The sequence below is a fragment of the Cololabis saira genome, chromosome 18 (genome assembly GCF_033807715.1).
Source record: "Cololabis saira isolate AMF1-May2022 chromosome 18, fColSai1.1, whole genome shotgun sequence".
Lineage (NCBI taxonomy): Eukaryota > Metazoa > Chordata > Actinopteri > Beloniformes > Belonidae > Cololabis > Cololabis saira.
Genome location: NC_084604.1, coordinates 20,130,858 through 20,154,559, shown reverse-complemented (window position 1 = coordinate 20,154,559; position 23,702 = coordinate 20,130,858). Strand labels below are relative to the sequence as shown.

At 38.7% G+C, this 23,702-nt stretch overlaps 2 protein-coding genes across 8 annotated transcripts; both read left to right on the top strand.

Moving 5' to 3' along the window:
* Positions 1-516: 516 nt before the first annotated feature.
* On the top strand, positions 517-14,618 carry rnf8 (ring finger protein 8, E3 ubiquitin protein ligase). Of its 7 annotated transcripts, none has more exons than XM_061706997.1 (10): positions 517-736; positions 1,045-1,173; positions 8,662-9,119; positions 9,513-9,720; positions 10,737-10,799; positions 11,373-11,462; positions 11,592-11,699; positions 11,808-12,012; positions 12,394-12,429; positions 13,811-14,618. In XM_061706997.1, exons 1-10 carry the CDS (start codon positions 614-616, stop codon positions 14,041-14,043), a joined length of 1,653 nt encoding a protein of 550 aa, XP_061562981.1. In that variant the 5' UTR covers positions 517-613; the 3' UTR covers positions 14,044-14,618. The 7 variants fall into 7 exon arrangements, with proteins under 7 accessions (XP_061562981.1, XP_061562986.1, XP_061562984.1 ...); XM_061707002.1 differs by having other exon boundaries at positions 11,808-12,019; positions 13,811-13,915; XM_061707000.1 differs by having other exon boundaries at positions 13,724-13,826.
* A 4,833-nt stretch (positions 14,619-19,451) lies between these two features.
* Positions 19,452-23,683, top strand: tcte1 (t-complex-associated-testis-expressed 1). The gene is made up of 4 exons (XM_061746863.1): positions 19,452-19,571; positions 19,661-20,217; positions 20,684-21,133; positions 22,926-23,683. The coding sequence occupies exons 1-4, from the start codon at positions 19,475-19,477 to the stop codon at positions 23,109-23,111; spliced, it is 1,290 nt and encodes a 429-aa protein (XP_061602847.1). The 5' UTR covers positions 19,452-19,474; the 3' UTR covers positions 23,112-23,683.
* The last annotated feature ends 19 nt before the right edge of the window (positions 23,684-23,702 follow it).

Here is a 23,702-nt window from a genome sequence, read left to right as displayed (position 1 = left end):
CATAGTAAGTACCAATTACCAATCAAACTCTGACTGAAGACAATAATAATAGGAAAAATAAAGTAATAAAATAAAATACAGGACACAAAAAACAACAACAACAAAAAATAAATAAATAAATAAATAAATACAATGAAATACAATGAAATAAGATAAATAAATAAAAAATAAACAGACATAAGAGGAACCCTAAAAAAATAGACATGGCTAGCAATATCATACTTCCCTATAATTAAATTAAATCAAATTAAATGAGTCTTCCAAGGATGCTAAAGAATTAACAAAAGAAAGAATAGGTTCCCAAATATAAGAAAACTTATCAGAGCAACCCCTAATACCGTATTTAATTTTCTCTCAATATAAAAAGGACATCAGGTCTTTCAACCAAGAATTGGGGCAACCACACTGGGTTAATCCGGGTGTGCACATGTGGAACAGGCAACGAAAGAAAACACCACACAAAAACACAGGTTTTACTTGGGCCTTTTATTCTGAAAGTCCCGCGCTGTTTCCGGTCTGCGGGGCTCCGCCGCCGTGCTACAGCATTAGCAGCGGCAGTTATGTGACTGGAAGAGCTGAAACTTAGGACCGGCTGCTACCACCATGAGATAAGATGGAGACTGCATCCACGGACGCCTGTGCGACAGAGGAGGATGAAAGTTCAGACTCGGAGGTGTTTTGTCTGATGAGAATCGGAAGAAGTTCAGACTGGCTTCGCCTGTTCGACAACACGGAGGTGCTAATGCGGCTAACGGGCTAAACTTACACTAAAGGCTGATTTATGGTCCCGCGTTAAATCGACGCAGAGCATACGCCGTAGGTACGGTGCGCGTCGCCGCGTAACCAACGGCGTAGGCTCTGCGTCGATTTAACGCGGAACCATAATTCAGGCTTAACATCACAGCCTCTTTATGTCCACAATAAACTCACATCACTCCCCCGCATTTACATGCTTTTCATTTGTGGTATTGGCATGTATTTTTGAATGTTGTCCCCGGGATTTTTAAAGGATTTAAGCGCTAAGTGGTGTTTGTTTTTGCCCAGATCTCGGTTGGCCGCGGCGTGGATGTGACCTATCAGCTGCTCTCACCCAGCTGTCCCCTCATGATCTCCAGACTGCACTGTGTCTTCAGGCAGAAGGAGCACGGCCACTGGACGGTGACAGACAAGAAGGTAACCGGGCATTTAATAATAATAATAATAATGATGTTGGTTTTTATGATCACACCAATTTATTATTCATCAAGTCAAAAGCACTCAAATTCATGGACCTGGTGGATCAGAAAACAGCTTTGCTTATGTTTAAAGTAGGGTTGGGACGATACGGGTAACTCACGATTCAATACTGTGGCGATATGTGGCCCACGGTAACGATAATATCACGATATCTACAATATTCGATATATTGTAAGAAATGTCATAGAATAGAATAAAAAGCCTTTATTATCATTATACTTCTACAATGAAATTAGGCAGCAGCTCCGTCAAAGTGCAAAACAAATGCAAGACTATATAAGCAATTACTGTAAACAACAAAAATTAAGAAAAAAAGTAAACATAAATATATATATATACACTATAAGAAAAGAGTGAATGGGAGAATAAAAATGTACATGAATGGGTGGAGGAATATTGCACTTGGATGGGTGGAAGAGTATTGCACTGAAAGGATGGGAGTATTGCACATAGATAGGTAAGGAATATTGGGACATTATGGACAGGAAATAGAAAATATTGCACAGTGTGAGGTAGCTTATGAGTTCAGAAAGTTCACAGCTTTGGGGAAGAAGCTGTCCCTGAGTCTGTTTGTTCGGGATCGTAAGGACCTGAAACGCCTCCCAGAGGGCAACCGGTCAAAGAAGTGGAAACCGGGGTGGGTGTTGTCCTTTACAATGTTCCTTGCCCTATTGAGGCAGCGGGATCAACGATATATCACGATCTATGTGACTGAAAAAGAAAAAATACCCATAAAAAGGAAAACGTCTGTAGTTATGCATTTATTCAACGCCAAAACTTCATACAATGTACAAAGAAAGTGCATTTATATAGCGCCTCACTGCCTGCTAGGCTTGTAAATGTAAACACTGTACAGCTGGACAAATTAAAGTGCATGAACATTAATAACATGTTTAATATAAACCAGGACAGTGCACTGCTTTGTTTCTAATACTGAAAAATCAGTCAGCAACTTAATTTTGCATAGTACCTCACTGCCTCCTAGTCTTGTAAATGTAAACACTGTACAGCTGGGGAAATTGAAGTGAATGAACAATAGTGGGGTGACAACCGTGTAAATCCATTATGTGTGTTGTAATAAAATATCGATATTTGCCGTCAGTTTATCGATTATTTATTGCATCAGAGAGCGCAACAATATATTGCAATATCGATTTTTTTCCCCACCAGTAGTTTAAAGCCAGAAAAAATCTACTTCCTCCCAGCATACAAACCATGTTCAGAGAGAGAGAGGGGGTTATGCCCTCAGAGGCCAATTCAACTGGAAACAACTGATATGGAATAAAGTTGCGAAAAGTTGGTGCATTTCTGTCTGTGGCGTGAGGTTATGGAATGCATTACCGGAAGAATTAAAAAATAGCAAAAATGTGTTGAATTTTAAAAAAAGGTATAAAGACTTGGGCTACGTCCGAAATGGCATACTTCCACCCTAATGAGTATGCAAAATGAGTGTGCAACATTTTTTAGTGCGTCTGAAACATTAGAACGTACTCAATAGTATGCGCTATCCATACTCATTCTGGAGAAATGTATTAGTGTGGATTGATGGACACTAGCCGAGCAGAAACTTCCCACAATGCAATGCAGCGGTGTTTGGTTGCTAAGTGATACGTATATGTCATAAGTATAATATTAAGTATAATAATATTATTATATAATATTAATATTATAATATTCGTATTTAATAATATTATATAATGTCATCTTGTTTGGGCCAGAATAAACGGGAAAGAGCGGAGCGGTGCTGCTACCGCTGCTGTGACAGGTTACCATGGTAACAACCCCCCCACCCCCCCCCCCCCCCCCCCCACGGCGGGAATTGACGTGTGTGCTCTTAGGCCGCGTTCAGACTGCAGGCAAATATCCGATTTTTAGCCCATCCAGATTGAAACTGGATGACTCTTTTGAAGTCTGAACAGTCCCAAACCGCATGATATCCGATTTTTGCAAACCAGATCGAAACCACCTCCGGGAGGTAGTTTCATATCCGATCCATATCTCATTTGGGCAGATGCGTGTCAGTCTGAACAGCTCCAAACACTCAGATCGGATATGACTGTCCCAGACGCTCCAAACCACCCGCCCATTTCCAGTTGTGGAGCTACTCATCCTTTCACAGAGAGCATGTACAATCTCTGATGTCACGTCAAAAACTATTATTTGTAGTTTGAGTGTTGCAAATTCACATTACAAATCATGTTTTAATAGCAGAAAAAAAGACCGCATTTCCACGTAGGTGCGGTCGCCGCGTACCCTACGCCGTAGGCTCTGCGTTGGTGTAACGCGGAACCATAAATCAGCCTTCAGTCGCGCTGAGAGCCTGAACCTGCAGCCCGTCAGCCCCTCTCCTCCTAGGAGGAGAGGTTACAGAGCGGGGCTGCCAGTTATTAATTGCTGGTTCGTTTTGTTAACTCTGAGCTTTGTTGGTTGGTTTGTTAGTTTGCTGGTGGTTTTGTTCTGAACACCTTTCTCTGTTTCTCATTTTGCTGGGACGTCGGGTCCCTCCGCCGATCACACAACTTTTGCGGTATGCGTTCATTGTTGTGTCTAAAAATTATGCGCAGTGCCGACCCAATCAGAAACAGTACAGATATTTTGGGATTTTTTATATATATAAAAGAAATACATGACTTCACACAATACATGCGCTGGGTGACGCCTCCGCTCCGACGTCGTTGCTACGGCAACCCGTCAGATCAGTCAATGATGTGGCCCAGTCTGAACAGAGCCATATCCGATATGGACACTTGCTAAAAACAGTGTGGACAGTCAGCCCTGAAAATCGGATATGAGAAGGAATCAGATATATATCAGATTTGCCTGCAGTCTGAACGCGGCCTAAATAGTACGTCTGAATTAATGCACACTACTGATATTTACTCAAAAGTGTGCCGAATTTAAGTATACTTTTTAGTATATACTTTTTAGTATGGCATTTCGGATGCACCGATAGTTTAGAGAGAGAGGGGGGGGTTATGCCCTCAGAGACCAATTCAACTGGAAACAACCGATCTGGAATACAGTTGCGAAAAGTTGGTGCATTTCTGTTTGTGGCGTGAGGTTATGGAATGCATTACCGGAAGAATTAAAAAATAGCAAAAATGTGTTGAATTTTAAAAAAAGGTATAAAGACATGATGGATAAGTACAGACTTGTTCCCCTGTAATGGAATTATGTCATAAGGAAAGGAAACAAAAGGATGGGTACATTGAGTATTATTATGATAAAAACTTAAATAATCCTTTTTTTTAACATATGTGTGTACAGATACATGTATGTATGTAAGTGTAAGCATGTGTAGTGTACATATGTATGTGGATATGTAATGTGCTCGTATATATGTATGTACATGTATGGATATATGTGTGTACATGTATGGATATATGTGTATATATGTATGTACATGTATGGATATATGTGTATATATGTATGTACATGTATGGATATATGTGTATATATGTATGTACATGTATGGATATATGTGTATATATGTATGTACATGTATGGATATATGTGTATATATGTATGTACATGTATGGATATATGTGTATATATGTATGTACATGTATGGATATATGTGTATATATGTAGGTACATGTATGGACATATTTGTATATATGTATGGATAAATGTGTAGGTACGTCATAAGTAGATAGGTATGCATGTATATGTGCATATGCTTTTTGTTGTTGTTAGTTATTATTCATTTGTGTTTATTTCATACAAGGAAAATGTATCAAACATGTCAGACAAAAGACATTTTGAAATGTAAGAAGGGGGGGCATTCACAAGCCGAGGCTTCAGCCCTGACCCTTTGGTCCTGACCTAAGTGTTCATGCTTGGTGGTGACCAATACATTTTTTTCATTCATTCAATAATAATAACATACTTATATAGTGCCTTTCAAGGTACCCAAGGTCGCTTTACAATGGGGGGGCAAACAAACAAAACAAAACCAGGGAGGGGACCATAACCTATTCAGGGAAGGCCGTGGGGTAGAGGTGTGTTTTGAGGTGTGCTTTGAAACTGTGGAGAGTAGGGGAGTGGCGGATTTCAAGGGGGAGAGAGTTCCAGAGGGTGGGCAGTCACGCTGGTTTTTGTTGTACATGAGAATAACTACTGCCTTGTTTTTGCCTTTAAATCTGTTTAAAAGTATGAAAACTTTTCAGAAAGTTTTCAGTTATCATTGCTTTATATACTTTCTTGGGGTTAAATTTGCATAAAATGTTAAAAATCAAATTCTCAAAAATTAAAAGCCGAAAAACACAGAAATGGAAAAAATAGAAACGGAATGTGTTTAAAAATAAAACCGATTTCATCTGGCCTCTGTTTGCTGCCCTGGATCTGTTTGATAATCTGACCCACATGATGTTTCTGAAAGCAATTATATCAGCATACTGGGGGGTGATTGGTGACTGGATTGCCTCAGTGACTACATTTACATGCAGTCAAAATTCGGGTTAAGGTCAATATTCCGGTTACTGAAACATTCGGAATAATCTGTCTACATGCGTGAGCAAACAGGGTTATCCCTGTATACATGGTAATTGTAATCATTTGGGATATCTGGATCAACTAGCGACGCACGGAGTTGTCATGACACAATTCCGGTCATTTCCGCTTCTTCTTTCTGTATCCAAATCCAAAACAACAACAATTAACAGCAGCACGGCGGATAATGAACAGCCCAGTAGAAGTCGCCTTCTTTTGCGCTTTGGTGCTGGTACTGACCCACCAGTACTTAACACTATTCCTCGTCGCCTTCTTCATTAATGAAAGGCGAGAACGTGAAGAAATGGCAAATGGAGCCGGAGGTGTGCCATCCATATCCATGCTATAATGATGGAGATTGCCGACTCGTTTCGCCATGTTTATAAGTACTTCCTGGGCTCAACAGACCAAGATTCCTTGCAAAGAGAACATGCGCAGAAAACAAATTTGTGTTCCTTTTGATCGGGATATCCCGTTAGGCGTATACATGACCAAATATTTGGGTTAGAAAAGGAGTGACCCAGGGGTCATGTTCGGGTTTTAAAAAAACGGAATATGAGCAAATTCCAGTTCTTCAAAGGGGTTATTGGTGTTTACATGGCCGTGCGCAACCGGGTTATTGCTAATATTCCGTTTTAGAAAAGGGTTATTGACTGCATGTAAACGCAGTCAGTGAAACTGAAATTGCCCGTTTCAGATACCCTATTATTAAAGGACATGTATCATCTGGGGGCCTGGGGTAATCTGTGATAATTAAGGTTGATGTCCGTGATAGTAATCCAGTGCAAAAGTGCCTTGTCTATGATTTGTAAAATAAAAAAATCCAACAAACCTATATAAACCTATAGCCTATATCAGCAAAAACAGAAGTCATGGGTCATTTTAATCCTGGGGGAATGCATTTCTTAGTGATTCAATTATAATTTATTATTTTAATCCTCTAGTCACTTTTTCTTCCTCTTTCCTGGTATAATTATAGCATCTGCTGTGGATATAGTGATACTATATAATGATATCTACCTATTTCCACGGTATATATACAGTAGCTTAATAATGTGGTCAAAATAAATAATTCAGCATTAAGTTCATGTGGAGAGTGGAGACCTATAAAAACCAAAAAGTCCAGAGCAGCAGAGGAGTGACAATTAGATGATGACATGCTTAACCATATGTGTGAAAAACATTTAAATATAAAATAGCTGTGAGATGGCTGCACTACCAGCTGCGCCACCGTGCCCCCAATAACCACAAATTTAACTGACAATGTTCCCCTTATAAGACTCAAGCAGGTATAGTGACAGGGCTATGTGTGTCATCTTTGAATTATGTTATCGTATACATTTGTCTCTGGTGGTTTTAGAGAAAATGTAAGTCCCTCCTCTTTAGGAATCAGTTGGAGTGTAGACAGACTGTCAGATATCAAACACATGTGCTAGGTTTTCCATTCAAAAGAGTTACCTCTTTGAGATTTCTGTCAGCAATTGTCAAATCTCTACTGGAACTGTAAAATGCTGATCAAATGATAACAAAAGCATGTAGCATAGAAGGTGTTTTGGGGTCTTGGATATACAATGGTTATGATGTAAGATGTACTGTGTGTGTGTATATATAGTGTTTCTTCTGCAAACATAAACATTTCACAGATAGTAACTCCACCCCTGGAGCTCGGCTGATAAACCACAGGTCATTAACATCATTCTTATATTTATCGACTTTGTCACAGTAAGTTAGAACATGCCTTCTAGAGCAGATGTGGTTAACTTTTTTTTTTCCTTAGGGTTATTTTGATGTAGTTAAATTAGCCAAAGCACCAGACATCACATTGTTTGACTATGCTGTTTGCATATTATATTTAGTGAGATTAGTGAGCCGGAGGAGAAAAGCCTGGAGAGGTGGAGCTTTGAGAACAGGAATGAAGGTCAGTCGTAGCCAGACAAAAAACGTGTAAGGGAAAGAGAAGATAGAATGGGAAGGATGCAAGGAGTAGATGTGAATAAGATACATGAGTTTTAATACTCGGACTCAGCTGTTAAGAGCAGTGGGCGGTGTGAAGAAGAGCAGGCACGCAGGGTGGAGTGTATGGAGAAGTTTGAAGTTTAATAGAACGGTAGTAGAATGAATTAAAGGAACGGGGCCGCTCCTCCTGCAGGTTTGAAGGTTTGAATCCCGGCCTGCACACCTTTGCTGGGTGTCATTCCCATTCTGTCTCTCTACCCCCTTCCTGTCTGCAACTTGAAAGGGCCACTAGAGCTTTATATGTTGGATATATAAAGAAGTAGGATTGTGAAAATATTGGCGGAAGACCAAAGAGGAGATTTTGGATGTGGTGAAAGAGGATGTGCAGTTTGTTGGTGTGCTAGAGGAAGATATGGAAGACTGGGTAACATGGGAAAAGAAAATTCACTGTGGCAACCCCTGAAAGGAAAAGCCAGACGTATCATAAAGACTCCAAAATTCACAGTCAGACAAAGACTCGCTCTGTTTCACAAACCTGCGTGCGATATAGTTATTTTTTATTAATAATTCATTGATGTTCGACTGCTTTGTAGAAACTCATGTAAATAAAATTGGAATACAATTTAAGAGCGTTTCTCATTTTCAGATCAGTGACAGGTTTGTACAATACATGCCATGCTTTCTTCTTAAATGTCTCGACCTAGTTTTTTAACCTTGTGACTCACTTTTTTTGTTGTTGTCATCATTTCAGACAATCTGCTGTAAAATGGCTAATTTTAACAAGATATTGATAAAATCACTACTTTGATGGCTCTTTTTTTTGATCATTCATTCCAGGTCTACTTCTAATGGCTTATGTCATTTCCTTTCTTTATCAAAAGCTGAATAATATCTAAACTCCAGCATTTGTATACACATATTGTTGATGTATTTAGATATTGAAACAGCTGATAAACATAGAGCTACTTTCTTTCTCAGAGTCTGAACGGCGTGTGGTTGAATGGAAATCGCATACCTTCTGATGAAGCCCGTCGGATCAGGGTCGGAGACACCATTCAACTTGGAGTTCCTATTATAGGAACCAAAGTAGAGTTTGAATACATTCTTGTCCAGAGGTCACTCAAAGACATTCAACTGTACCTGGCAGACGGACATAAAGAGGGTGAAAAAGCACCACATTTACCCAAGAAGCTCAAGAGAAAGTTGGCCACTGAAGAAGTCCAGCCTTCTACCTCAAAGCCAAAGCTGTACCGTTGCTCTTCAGCAGACAAGTCCTATGGAAAGCCCTGCCCTTTGTCTCTGGTGAAATACCAGCAGGGGCAGAGTCACACAAAACCAGAGGAGACCACTTCCAGAAGGCATCATCGGGAGGCAGATCGACGCTCCAGCAGTTCCCGAGCCTCCCGCTCTCCCTGTGACCTGGACAACCTGCAGATGTAAGCTACAATTTCTCTGGAACTCAAAGTCCTCAAAATCAAAACATGAAATACAGCTCTTTTTATTAGTTATTGCTGCTGGATAATGCCCAGAGTCCTTTTTTGAATTAATTGACAAATTAGCTGCTAAAGAGAGCTTGTTTAATGAACAAATACATTCATTTTACCCTCATAACTGGTTTTATGATTAATTGATACACCAGGATCTATACAGAAGTATTTCTACTATCCTTTTAAACGTCTCGGTCCATCTGGATTTTTTTCTTTGCAATTCCCTTTAAATGAAAGTATTGGAGAAGATTGTAACTAAGCTGTGCTGTTATTTTTTTCTTTCGTCATTAACAGTTAAAGGTGGCAGTCATTTTTTATTTCATATGAATGAGTTGTCTGCAGGTACAGCCAGAACATCCAACTGCTGAGGCAGCAGGTAGATGACACTCAGAGACAGGTGGCGTCTCTGGAGGGACGACCCCGACAGGCTCTCGCACTCCGAGGGGAGCAGGTCCTGGGGCTTCACAGTCAGTTGGAAATGCTCAGAGCCAAAATGCATCGGATGGAGACGTTAGAGAAGTCCTTCAGTGAAACCAAGAGACTGCTAGAGGTAAAAGATGATTTTTGTTTGTTTATTCTCCTGCGGGGACTTTTGCTTTCAAAATGCTTAGTTGTTTAAAAAAAACAGTGCATACAACAGAATCATTTCATTAAAGGGTCAGTTTACATGAATATCAGTCATGCACATGTGTACACAACTGCCAATCAAACATTGTGGTTTGATCCCAACGATCAATACGGTATTAAACATGATGGTTGTAGCTAATTATATTGTCTGGATCACTTCTAGACAGATTTAATAAAGTTAAGATTTCATTATTTCCCTCTCCTCTAAAAGTATTTACCGGTCACTAAAAGTTAGTTTAACATTATAAATTAGCAGGTTTTTTTTATGGCTCCTGGGATAAATCAAACAGGTATTAACTCATAAAAAATATGATTAAAATTATTTTTCAAAGAGTGGCAGGTTCTCCTCACGTCTTTGCTCTCTTTGATGAACCTATGTACTTCTGGTTTTCTTTCTTTTCCCTGTGCTGCATAGAGCAGTAGCAGCAGGTCGTCACAGCACATGTTACAGCCTGGATACATCTCAGACTTTTGTTGAACAGTGTAGATGCTCACATCGTTATATCTGTTGCTGTGGATGGCCCTTAACCTTGTGACCTGCCGAAATCCTGATCTTTTTACTTTAATTTTGAGTCACTTTTTCATAAAAGGCATAAAAAAAAAAAAGTTGGACGTTTTTTCCATTTGTTACACTGATTCTTGTAAATATTGTTATGAACCATTGCCAGGAATGTGTTTTTGACACTGTAAGCAGAACATGAAGATCTTTCCTGATGTCACACTTCCTTAATGGAGAGGTTGTGTAACATTTACGCATAACTGGGTCTGAGAGTAGTATCACTTTTCTTTCCTGCCTAACTCACAGATTCTACTTAAGAAGTAAACCAACATAAATATGTGTGTGTATATATGATACATAAAAAATCTGAATAGCAGTCTTTGTTGAAATGATTGCTTAACACCTTATATTTTTAATGAGATTCTTATTATGTATTTTAGGAGCAGAAAACACATCAACAAGAAGAACTCATGAAAAAACAGCTGGAAGAAGCCTTGCAAGAGGTAAGAAGTATTAAACAAACTTTTAACACGTCTTCAAGAAATACTCCTCAAGTGTGTTTGTGTAATAGTAAAGCACATATTTAATAGAAAGAAAGCAATCCCAAACATTGTTGTGTAGTTACAGTAACCCATTCATGTATGTTTGGTGATTCAAAAGCCATTTCTAGTTGCGATTCAGTACTTTAGTGGACATCAAAGCATCATTCCACTGCATTTAACTGCATTTACATTCAAAGTATCTTTGTGAAGTTGACAAGACGAGTTAAAACTGATACAGTTGAAAAATGTCCTGTAGTTGAGGGGGAAATAAACACCTTGAGCTTGTTGTCACTCATTGTGAAAATGGATTGCATGACTTTCAAAGGAGTGGATGCATCATACTGTATACTCAAAATATTCACATGAAAAAGTTATTTAACTCTGCAAATCCATGAAATCAAATAAAAAAGATATTTGAAAAGATAATATTTTATCATTTAGTCATCAAAGAGCTAAATATATAATATTTAAAGGGTTTATGTTTGCATTAAATTCATTTTTTTATTAATATAAATCTGTTTTCAACATCTTCAGCAAAAGAAAGTGATAGATGAACTTGCTATATCGAGACAAGCCTTTGAAGAGGTCCTCTCGGCCAAAAACAAGGAGCTAGAGGTGACAAAGGTACGTTCAAATTCATATTTTTAAGTTGTTTTATGTATATTTTACATCTGCCTTTCATTATTAGTCTTGAAGTTTTATTCTGTCAGTTTTTTTGTTTTTTTTTTTTTGTTTTTTGGGGGGCGTTTGCAGGAGGAAAAAGAAAAGGCACGAGCCCAGAAAGAAGAGGTAGTTACACAGGTGACTGAAGTTCTGGAGAACGAGCTTCAGTGCATCATCTGCTCAGAGCTCTTCATCGAGGTACGGTTCATAAGCAGATTAGTCTCAACATTATCATCTCGTTATAGTTGAGTGTCCTGCTGGGAACAGCTTTTAATATTAAATGATCTGTATCGATGCGTCCCGCAGGCCGTCATCCTCAACTGCGCTCACAGCTTCTGCTGTTACTGCATCAAGCTGTGGCGCAAAAAGAAAGACGAGTGTCCCATCTGCCGACAGGCCATCCAGTCTCAGACACGCTGTCTGGCTCTGGACAACTGCATCGACAGCATGGTGGAGAACCTGAGTCTGGACATGAAGACCAGGAGGCAGGCCCTCGTCACGGAGAGGAAAGGTGAGAGGTGCGTTCTGATTACGATCCTACGATAAACACTCAAAGATATTCATATGTCACTGTTGTCATTTATGGATTAAAACCTAATCTGCACTGTAAACAAGCGTTCTAATACCTAATCAATTTTTACTGACAACCTCCTGAAATCCTGCCCTTGATTCTAAAGAACTAAAACATTTTTTCAGTGTTTATTAAATTCTCTCTTTCTGAGCCTCTGATGCAGATGGAAACATGAATTAGTGCCGTAAATTGTTATCTATAACATATATTCAACGACAGAAATATACATCTATATTTGGCAAGCAGTCATAATGGGTTAAAGCCTTTTATGTGCATGTGTCAACACAACCCTCTTTCAAAGTAATTTTCTCCTTATTTCAGCTGAGCAAGCCCGTGACCATAATTTCAAACAGTCAGGTCAGTGAGGAGCTTTTACTTTTCTTTGGGGCTTTTATACGATGAGCACAGTAACAAACATCTGGTTGACTATTCAACAGGCAGAAGTTCAGTGATGTATCATCCTGCTGGTGCTGTGGGCGGTGGCTACATTATTTCTTTATTTTTTTTTAATGTAGCCAAAAAATAGATACTTCAGTATATTTGCCTGTTTTTAGTGAAGTACGTCAACATTGTTATATATATATGTGTATATAAACTTCTTAGACGTTTTAAGTGAAATCTGGTTTGAAGGTGGGCCTGTCATGGTTTCCTACATCCATCCACAGAGAAGCGGCAGGGTCTGTGATGTAGCGCAAAGTAAAACAACTCAAACACAAGATGGCAGCACAACAAGTTCTTTTTATGTCTTATTATTTCTGTTTTAAGTGTGTTTTTAGGTGTCCTAAAAAGACCATATACAGGACTGTCTCAGAAAATTTGAATATTGTGATAGAGTTCTTTATTTTCTGTAATGCAATTTAAACAAAAAAAAAAAAGTCATATTCTGGATTCATTACAAATCTTCTGAAATATTGCAAACCTTTTATTATTTTAATATTGCTGATTATGGCTTACAGTTTAAGATTAAGATTCCCAGAATATTCAAATTTTTTGAGATAGGATAATTGAGTTTTCTTAAGCTGTAAGCCATGATCAGCAATATTAAAATAATAAAAGGCTTGCAATATTTCAGTTGATTTGTAATGAATCCAGAATGTATGACATTTTTGTTTTTGTAATTGCATTACAGAAAATCACACTATTCTAATTTTCTGAGACAGCCCTGTAGATGTTCTGTGAAACTTTCTTACTGTGATCTGAAGAAAGGTAGAAGAAAAATATCTGCTGAATTTATTTGCTGCCCTTAAATTCAATATCATTTCAACAACAGATAAACGCTCCACATTTGGCATGAGGTTTTATAAGTACTGACCTGATACAACATCCAGATGTTTGCACATGCCACAATTAACATATTAGCTTTTTTTTCTTCAGCATGTGAATAAGTGACGTAGTTTTAAGAATCTGACATCTGTGTCCAAATATTCTCTTTAATATTAAACAGCCAGTTCCTGCTGTGCTTGTGCAGCTGAGACGTTCACTATTAAAGCAACGCAGAATCTGTTCCTTCATAAAAAAGATCCGTTATGAACCTTCAAGTGTGACCTTAATTTATATCAGACTTGCTCAGTCAGCATGGAACTCAAAAACATTTTGAACAATTAAATAATGTGGTGTTTTGTGCTTTTTTTTTTTTCTGATGTCATGCTAGGAACATGAAAGTAGCTCAGAGGGATGTTCCTGACTCCGAAGAAGTTTGAAGAGAGAAACTCATGCGGCGCTTCTTTGTGTTCTGCAGCAGCTGATGTCGCAGAGGTGATGGTGATCCACGATGACGACAGCAGCAGCAGCGCCGGCGGCGGCGACACCAGCAGCAGCGACATCAGCAGCATCAGCAGCAGCAGCAGCAGCAACAACAGCGACGGTAGCCTGGTGTCCATATATAGCAGCCTGGGCTCCGTGGTCTCCTTGGACACAGACAGTAGCATCCATTTGGACTTTGATGAGAGTTTCGATGAGGTTGAAGATTAGCCGTTCGTCTCCTTCAGGCTGGAATGTAACGTGGACTTTCTGTTATTTTTTGGGAATTTCCCTGGAATGTTTCCAGGACCTTTAGGATTCAGTAAGCAAATGTCTCATGAGTAATTTTGCAAGGGTTTGGCTGAGTATTATCTTTGTATTTGTATTTCTGTTTGTTTTGTAAAATGATTGTTCGTGTTATAACCATGTTTTTCAGCAAAAGGAATAAAGTTTCATTCTATGCATTTTTACTGTCACCCCTGCCTTTGTGTCACAGAGCACGGATTGGTGTTCCCAGACCGTAAAGTCACCTCCAACATGTTTCATTCATATGCATTATTTGTATAAACTCATTTAGTGTCACTAAACCTACAGTAAGTTTGTTGTTTCTGTGTTTTGTTGTGTTTTTTTTTCCTTTTTCCAAAGTACAAATCGAGGCAAACATCAACATATCCTGGTAAAACAGCACTACCTGTAGAGGTCCAGTGAATCACTCCTGTAATCTGTTAATCATCCTATGAAGTATTGTTTTAGATAAAATGTTAGTCTTTTCAGTTTGACTGAAATCATTAAAGAGACTGATACTGGTTATTGTTGTTCAGTGGCACGCCACTTTCCAGGGATCCACAGAGTCACCTGGGAGTTAACTTGGGTGGGCACAAGCTGGAGAGCATTACTGAAAGGCTGCATAGAAGAGTGAGCATTAATCACTCCCACTGGCAACACTCCAGAGGTTACCTCACACTGGTGGTGCCTCACGAAAACAACCAACCAAGCCACTTCAAGTCTCTGGGCCGTAGAGGACAAGATGTGTTGCTCCTCATTACACTCTGTACAGCTGTTGTTTTCTTTCTTTTTTTCATTCAAATATACAATCTACATTTCTTTTAGAAATGCACTTGGGCTCTTAGCATTCAGGATGGCATTGAAGTTGCATTTAAGGCCACTATTTTCAAATATTTTTGCCACTCACATAACTTAATTGTATAGTTATTTAAATCAGTCATTTCACTCATTCAAATCTGTTTTCGACTAACTGTAGTAGTGGGCGTTGCATTGAAAAATAGATTTTCATCTTGGAAAAAAGCTCTTCATTTGTGAAAAAATCCTATCTTTTAGTAATTATGTGCAGACTGTGTTGCCTAGCAACTAATGCAACTGCTCTGTGGGCTCTCAAAGCAAATGGAAGTATGTTGGTACAAGCTTCAGAGGAAATTCACACAAACCTCATAACGTGCTGTAGACGAGGGGCATTGATGCTGCTCTAGTGTGCTGCCTCCCTGCCTGGACTTTTGGCATCGTCTCCACTTCAAACAGTGATTGCATGTATTTAATCCTTTAAATCTAAACTGTGTATGTGACATAGCGTGTTCCAAAAAAATGCATGAGCCTTTGTTCTGCTGAACTGTCAGGTCAGGCAGTAGCACTGAACTGAACTAGTGCTGTCATATATCCAAACATCGTTGGTTATGTTGAAGCCTAAGAACACTTTAAATTTTAAAAAGTTGTGAATAAAATGAATCATTCATCCTAATGATCCTATTATAAATGCTGTTGTGTTCATGGTCACTAAGGTCTCTGCTGAGATTATGGTTATTCATAAGATTTCCTCAGTTTACAGCCATCTCTGGTAAACATCCTGGATGAATTAAATAACTTGCTGTATGTATTTTACTACTTTCCTTCACATTTTGATTTATTTAACTGCATTAGTTGAATATTTACATAACTCTGTGCAACATTTAAATGAAATAAATGCAGCGGAAATATATCACATCTTTACATCTTCACTATAATCATGGCTATAGTGCACTTTAATGTACTCTGGAGAAATTAAGAGGCATATTTAGATATTTCTGGGAAAATTTGGGCTTCTCTCTTTCGTAGCTTCCATCATTTCTCATGGTTGGTTTTATTACTTCTAAAGCTGAAGGATGCTTGTCTCTTCCCACTTCAAGTGGCTTCTTGCAGAACTATGTTACAAACATCTAATGTATATCCCATTTTAATACCCGGACTGCCTTTTTAGGAATCTTTTTGATTGTGTTTTGATGTTTTTGTTTCTTTTAATCATGCTTGACAGTTGATTCATGCTGCTTTGTGCCAAAATGATGAGTGAACCTGTACAGCTGGAACGCCAAACACAGTAGTGATTCACACAGCAGTAGCTTTACCCACAGTGCACTGGGACAACAGCTCCCAGAGTGAGTTTGTCTCTTTTGCAGGCTGATGTCACGCCAGTCCATTAAAGTTGGAGTACGAGGGAAATGTGTGTGTGTCAGGCTGCATTACACAAGGACGACAGTGATGGGCCGCCTCAGGGCTACAGTTGGAGCCTCTCATTTCTCCATCTGACCAAGCATCCAACTCTTGGAGAAAGCTTGTGATGCCAATAACAGGGCACAGAGCTCTTGCCCTGGCACACACAGTCTATGACTGAACATATGAGAAATAGAGTTGTTGCATCATTGTACACCATTCATTCATGTGTAATTAATGGATGAAAACTTCCACCCAAATTACTGATAAAAGCAGGCATGACTGCAGCCTACGTATATGTATTATAGATTGATTGAAGATACAATATTTATCAGATACTAATGATTGGTGGTTAAATTCTTTTCTGACTTGGCAGGTTTTTTATTATCTATGATGTATTTGTTTGCCCACAACGTTCTGCAGACACTGTTTCTTTGATGTATTACCTATATTAATTAAACCTGCATGGTCTCTAGCTCTGTTAAATGAAAATACATTGGCCATCAATTATATTTGATATAACCTTCAAACAATCCTGGTGCGTTTGAAAATGCATTTATTTAATGTATCTGTCATGGACTGTAACTGTGCACCTGCCTAAATCTGTAACCAAATGTGGTTTACAGCATTATACATGCTCATCTACAGTGTATAAAATATAAATGAAAATACAAGAACATATAGGCCGTTGAAGTAACACCATAACTGAATTAAGCTTGATTGTGTGGCTATGCCCTGGGCAGGTTTTATTCATTTAATCGAGACAGAAAGTTTTGTTTTTTAACGTTTTTTTTCATAACACAACAATGCTTTAAATGTCAATTGACATAGATTATCCAAAATTATATTAGAATGTTACCATGATGATTGTGATGACTACGTGGTGCACTGACGTTCATTACTAAATAGTGTTGCGTTTCATAAACTCGGAAAGTCATAATTGTGGCCATGAAAAGAAATAATATTGGTCTATGTGTTTTCCTAGATTTTGCTACTTAATGTCTACTTAACAGTAAACACTCGAAATTTCGAAATCAAGTTATATTTTAATCGAAGTTGACCACTTCCTTCTTTTTTTGTTCCCAATTCTCACGACAGCTCTAATTTCCTCAAAACCGCAAAGTAACTCAGAACGTCAGTTTGTCTGTTTCCATGGAAACAGGCAACCTCCCCAGGCAGACCGTTGAGGCAGACCGTTGAGGCACACCGACGCGCGTTATTTCATTTGTTACAATTATCAGTTTGTAAGTATTTAACTTGTCTGTTTCTACTTTAAAGATAACTTTGGGCGGTGATAGGTTTACCAAGTTAAACTGACTTTAGCTTAGGTAGCTTAAAAAATTGTGGAAGCGTTCTGGCATCTAGCAACTGTTTAGGGTTTAGGCTACACGAACTAGTTTGTTTTTAACATGTAAGGTGTCAAAAGTATTCACATTCGTTACTCAGGTAGAAGTATAGATACTAGAGTTTAAAAATACTTCTGTAGAAGTTGAAGTATCATCTCAAGTTTTTTACTCAAGTAAAAGTATAAAAGTACTGGTTTCAAAACTACTTAAAGGAGCTTGAGGCTCCTTTTAAGAAATGAGACTCTCTAGCGCCACCCTTCACCACGACGGCCGTTGGGACCGTTGGTACTGCAGCCAACAGCAAAGCCGGTGTCGTGCCAAAAAGTGATTGCCTGCCAGAATCTGATTTCTCCCCTGAAAAATGGGTATTTTTACCTGCCAAAAATTGATTGAAGGTCAAATGCAGTTAATGAAAGGTTGTTTCTACTTAAATATGATTTGATCTCATTCTTGAGCTTCATAATCTAAACACTAGAGCTCACAGGATTGCTTTTAACTCTTTTAAAGGACCATTACAACACAAAATAGGCATTTTCACCTGCCAAAAATTGATTGAAGGCCAAATACAGTTAATGAAAAGTTGTTTCTGCCTAAATATGACTTGATCTCATTCTTGAGCTTCATAATCTGAAAATCTGACGTTTTACCGCTATCGCTCAACGGGCTGCTGTGCGCGCTCCCGCGGCCAGAAATCAGAAGAAATCAGATTCTGGCAGGCAATCACTTTTTGGCACAACACCGGCACGGGAGAACGGGGAGAACGTGCATGCAGCGTCATGTGTCGTCACATCCGCAGCCCAGCGCGGGAAATTTGGGCCCGAATTGCAGCACATTTTGCAGCACACAGCCTGTTCAAGGCAACGGAGAGATACACTAGAGGAATCATTCTTTTGGGTTTGGAACGCTTCATCTGACATTATTACTAGAAAACTTAAAACATATACAAATTTTTTTCATAAATTCTGCCTCAATCCGGCCTCAAGCTCCTTTAAAGTATAAAAGTAAAAGTAATGTAAGGGGGAAAAAGCCATTAAGGACAAAAGCCATTGAAAATGAATGTATCTTATATAATATATATATATATATATATATATATATATATATATATATATATATATATATATATATATATATATATATATATATATATATATATATATATGTATATATATATAATATATGTATATATATATATAATGCAAATATATAAAAGAACCATATATGTGTACTATTGAGCATTAACATGTGTTTCAGAGAGCAGGAGATATGATGACTAGTTGCCTATAAATATTGTAATGGTGCAAAAAGTCAAACTTCAGAGGCATGTTATCATTTATCCTAACCTTTATTGGAATGTACATCCAAGTTTAGTTGCAGGAATCTGAGGGCAACGGATGTAAGAACAAAACTGGACAAGAACATCTGAAACAACCACAACCAAATTCACTCTATCCGGATGGCGCAATTTAACTGGATAGTTTTTTTTTAAAGGCCGAAATGAAATAGAGTAACAAGGCTGTTTTTAAAATGTAAGGAGTAAAAAGTACAGATAATTGCGTGAAAATGTAAGGAGTAAAAGTAAAAAGTCGTCTGAAAAATAATTACTCCAGTGAAGTATAGATGACCAAAATCTCTACTTAAGTAAGGTAACGAAGTATTTGTACTTCGTTACTTGACACCTCTGGTGAGGAGTCTGGTATGGGGAAGCTCTCATGGCATATACGTTTGAAAAGTCTGTAGCTTTTATTGACTGAAGTGTGTAATGTAAGATACAAAAGTCAGTGATTGATTAACTTGGTTCTTGCAGCATTGTAGCCATCCTGACAATCATAAACGAGATGAGGAGGATCTTTGCAGATATCCCAAACTGGACATTGGAACTAGTCCCTCGTTTATCGAGCCTTTGCTTGGAATCTATCGCAAACCATTTTGAAGGTGGATCATTTTTCTTAACATTGTAGTCCACAACTTTACGCTATATCTTATAGATAGAACTTGACTTAAAAAATGCATCTCAGTTGCAGAAAACCCCATATTTGAAAAACTCCCACCGACCGAGAAGAACCTCCTCCTGGAGAAACTGTCCCCATCCCTTCCGTTGCATGTGACCTCTGACCTGCCTGATGCCGTCTACTGGAAGCGCTGCTGCGAGCAGCGGTGGGATCTGTGTGACGTCTCTCTTTACGACAACAGCTGGAAACGGATGTTATTCGAGAGGCACATGGAGAACATCATTGAAAATTTCATCCCAAATGTTTCAGAGCCAAAGACAGTTCTAGAGATGGTCCCGCTTTGTAAAAACTATGTGAAGAGGCTGGACATCAAGCAGCTTCTGCCCCCTAACAAGGAGCCACAAAGAGGGATGCAGAAGGAGGATGCAGAGGAAGACGATTTTGAAAACACTCGCAATAACCGCTTTGACTTCAGCATTTTGCTTGACAAGATGACAAACCTAGAGGAGCTACATTTGGTGTATAAAGTCATAAATTGTGGTATGGACTTTGAGTGGAGTATGTTTGAGATTACTGACAGGGAGTGTGAATTCCTCGGCACAGCTCTTAAGTCCTGTAAGACCCTGAAGGTGAGTGTTAATTCTTCTTTCTGGTTTATGGTAGGTACGTTTTCTAGCTTCCTTATTTGGATGGAAGCCAAGTTTTCAGTATTTCAGCTCTTTTTGGCTTTTATAAAGTTTTACTTGCACTGATTTACTTGATATCATGAAACAGGAAAAGTGACATTGGTTCCATCTGAAATTGAAATATGTTATGTTCATTGAAAATAAATATCAGTTTTGAAAAAGGTTACAAACAAAGACAAATTAAACTCTGGCTTGTAAGTGTTCAAAAGCCAAATATGTTTAACTTAAGGTGTTTTTTTCCTGACACAACAGAGTATTAACATACAGTATATTGATCGGTGTGATAGTGATATTTCATTTCATTTACCCTTCTGTAATATTTAAACTTATGCTGCATTCAGTCAGTTTTTTTTTTCAACAAAACAACAACAGATTCTTGCTAATTGTCACAATATAATGTTTTTTACAGCTTTTCAGGCTGTATCAAAGCCACGTTGATGACACGAAGTGTGAACTGCTTGTGAAACACCTCCTGGACCATCCCTCCCTGAGGGAGCTCGACTTCTCTCACAATCAAATCGGAGACAGTGGAGCCAAAGCCATCAGCAAACTGCTCCCCAGAAGTAAACTGGAGACCCTCAAGATGTGGAACAATCAAATTGGCAGCTCAGGAGCCAAAGCCATAGCTCGTGCTTTGTCCAAGAGCTCCACCCTCTTGTCCCTCAACCTGCGTCTCAACAGGGTGATGGATGAAGGGGGCCTGGCCCTTGGCAAGGCCCTGCTGACCAACACAAGTCTGTGTCACCTGGACCTGGGAGGCAACAATGTGACTGGGCTCACCGCGTTTGCACTATCTGAAGTGCTAGTAGAGAATAAAACTCTGAGGAAGCTCAATCTGTCGTGCAACGTGCTTGGTGAGGTAAGTCTGACGTCCAATAACAATTTGTGATGATTTGTCTCTTTCCATGCTGCTGTTTTGTAATTTACAAGGAAGAAAGAAAACTGCCTGATGGATGAAAACCTGAAAGACTGCATGGTTTTCAGTGCTTTACTGGAAAATCTGGCCTGAGGAAGGTGCCACAGGAAACGTTATCACCTTCTTCCAAACAAAACAAACTTGTAGAATTGCTAAGCAAACTGTGGTATCAGCCATTTAACGCACATTTAACACACATTCTATTAGTTTCAGGTGTATTTTGTTTACCTCTGCTCTTCATGGGGTTTCATGTTTTTTGAGCTGCCACTTGCCATTCACAATACAACACTCTGAGTCTGATTGAATTGAATTGAATTCAACTGAAATGGAAAATTATGTTTTCGCAGTGTCAAAAAACTTAGGAAAATATATAGGAAATTTAAAAAAACAAAAAATCTGTTAAAAAAACATTTGGATAGTTAAGACTCATAAATGCATTGGAGTGTTGTTTTCGTTTCCTGGCCACAACTGTGCTGATGATGTCACACGCAGCATCAGCAAGTAAAGCAGGTGACACCTTTCAGTAGACGGCATCAACAGAAACGTATAGCCAACAGTTGTTCTGGCTGTAAGTCTCATCAGGGACGGAGACGTGCTCCTTCACAGTGACATCTCCAGGAATACATCATCTGTTGCAAAGACGTACTGTAAGCACTTCTGCAGTTTAAAGTCTTTTGTCTTTCATTACATTCAAAAACCACATATAAAGGTGCTGAGTTGTCCTTCTGCAGTCATGTCTTGAAAAACATGATGCCCCTTCTGTCTCCATATCAGTACCGCACAAGATCTCCCACTCTCTTTAATGATTAAGGTGGAAAAAAAAATACTTCTTCCTCTGCATTTTCCTCCTGCTCTACATCCTTAAACTCTCCTCTTTAACCTTTTTTGGTCATAGACTGGTTTTCGAAATATCAGTCAGCTGCTACCACATTTTAACAACTTTCTATTGTCATGACAGCTCTTCATTACAAGTGTTAAAGTGTGCCAGACGTACCAGTAACAATGTGACCAGAGCTCCTGCAGAAGCCTGTCACCGTGATAATAATATAAACAACATGTGTGGAAAATGTAAGCTGACAATATTTTTGAACTCGCTTGCAGTAGCTCAAACCACAAGCTTTCTTTTAAGCACCAGCACTTTGAAATATTGGTTTATTTTGAAATAGTGTTCTTTTTGTTCGATTGCAAAGTGTGCTGCTGGCTGTGTAGAAATGGCACAGGCAAGTAAACAAACAAAATAGCTGTAAAGTAGAAGGATTTTCAATTATCATGGATAGGTATGGCACACTTACAATAATGGGAAGGAAGAGAAAAAGCGTTTCCTCATGAGATACAGATTTTTATCTTTCTCCTGCTCTATCTTCTTTAAGATTTCAAGGTATGCTGGGCGTCTGGCTGGAGTACACTGCAGAGGATCAAAAGTCACCCACACAGCAGAAATGTACCATGCAGTACCATCAATATTTCTGACCTTGGTCCAGTCCTTGCAAAAATAGAATAGGCTGTTTCAAGCAAAACAACAAAATATCTTGACACTATGGCCAGTTTCCAAACTGGTGACTCTTTCAGAGAGCAAGAGTTGCCAGGTTGTCATTTCTCAAGGTCATCGAGGCTGCCCTCAGTCCTCATGTGAAGAAGATCCTGGGATGTGTTTAGCATGAACATGCATCAGATCATGTGTGTTGGTTTCTTCTCTCATTTCCAGTGACTGTGTTTGTTTACGGCGTCTGTGCAGGTTGGAGGGAAAGCTTTGGCTGAAGCGATGTCTCAGAACACCAGCGTGACAGAGTGCGACATCCGCCTGACTGAAGTTGATGAGCAGAGCGCTTCCTGCATTGAAGAGGCGGTGCGCACCAACCACTTTTCTGAATACAAGAGTAGACGTCGACAGCCCCTTATATCAACACACCTTCAATGGTAAATGGACACGATTTAGCTGTCTAAAAAAGGAAAAACAACAATGTTCTTGAAGTTGTTCTTCATTTCTACGGGAACAGAGTTCCTAATGGGATTTTCAGTTTGTTGAAATTATTTTGTGTAGTAACACTGTATCTCAAACCAGAGTATGAAAGAAAATTGCAACTAAACGGGTGAAAGCTTCAGGAAAAACAACAATGTTCTTTAAGTTGTTCTTCATTTCTATGGGAACAGGGTTCCTAATGGGATTTTCAGTTTGTCGAAATGATTTTGTGCTTTAATAAATTATTAAAAAAAGATTTCCAAATAACCTTTTGTAAAAACTTTTTGACTTCAACATGTCTGCAAATGAGAGAAGGATTTTGAACCCAGTTTCATTCAGTGTTCTTAATCCAATTTCTGTCATACAAATGACCATAGATTTGGTTATATATAACTTGATTTATGTATTGATACATGTTAATGTGGACACATTTTTTGGTATCCTTCCATAAAAAAACCAAACCTAAATGGTCACTGAAATAATAATTTACGGAATATTGACACATGAAAATCAGAAACTGCTTTTGAATTGTCGTCAATGTTATTATTATTA

Excerpts from the sequence above, each read along its gene's own strand:
- rnf8 (XM_061706997.1), top strand. The coding sequence starts at position 614 with ATGGAGACTGCATCCACGGACGCCTGTGCGACAGAGGAGGATGAAAGT. Across the intron at positions 11,463-11,591 it reads AGGAGCTAGAGGTGACAAAG|GAGGAAAAAGAAAAGGCACG; the intron begins GTACGTTCAAAT and ends GGGCGTTTGCAG. Across the intron at positions 11,700-11,807 it reads GCTCAGAGCTCTTCATCGAG|GCCGTCATCCTCAACTGCGC; the intron begins GTACGGTTCATA and ends TGCGTCCCGCAG.
- tcte1 (XM_061746863.1), top strand. The coding sequence starts at position 19,475 with ATGAGGAGGATCTTTGCAGATATCCCAAACTGGACATTGGAACTAGTC. Across the intron at positions 19,572-19,660 it reads TATCGCAAACCATTTTGAAG|AAAACCCCATATTTGAAAAA; the intron begins GTGGATCATTTT and ends TCTCAGTTGCAG. Across the intron at positions 21,134-22,925 it reads CGTGCAACGTGCTTGGTGAG|GTTGGAGGGAAAGCTTTGGC; the intron begins GTAAGTCTGACG and ends GCGTCTGTGCAG.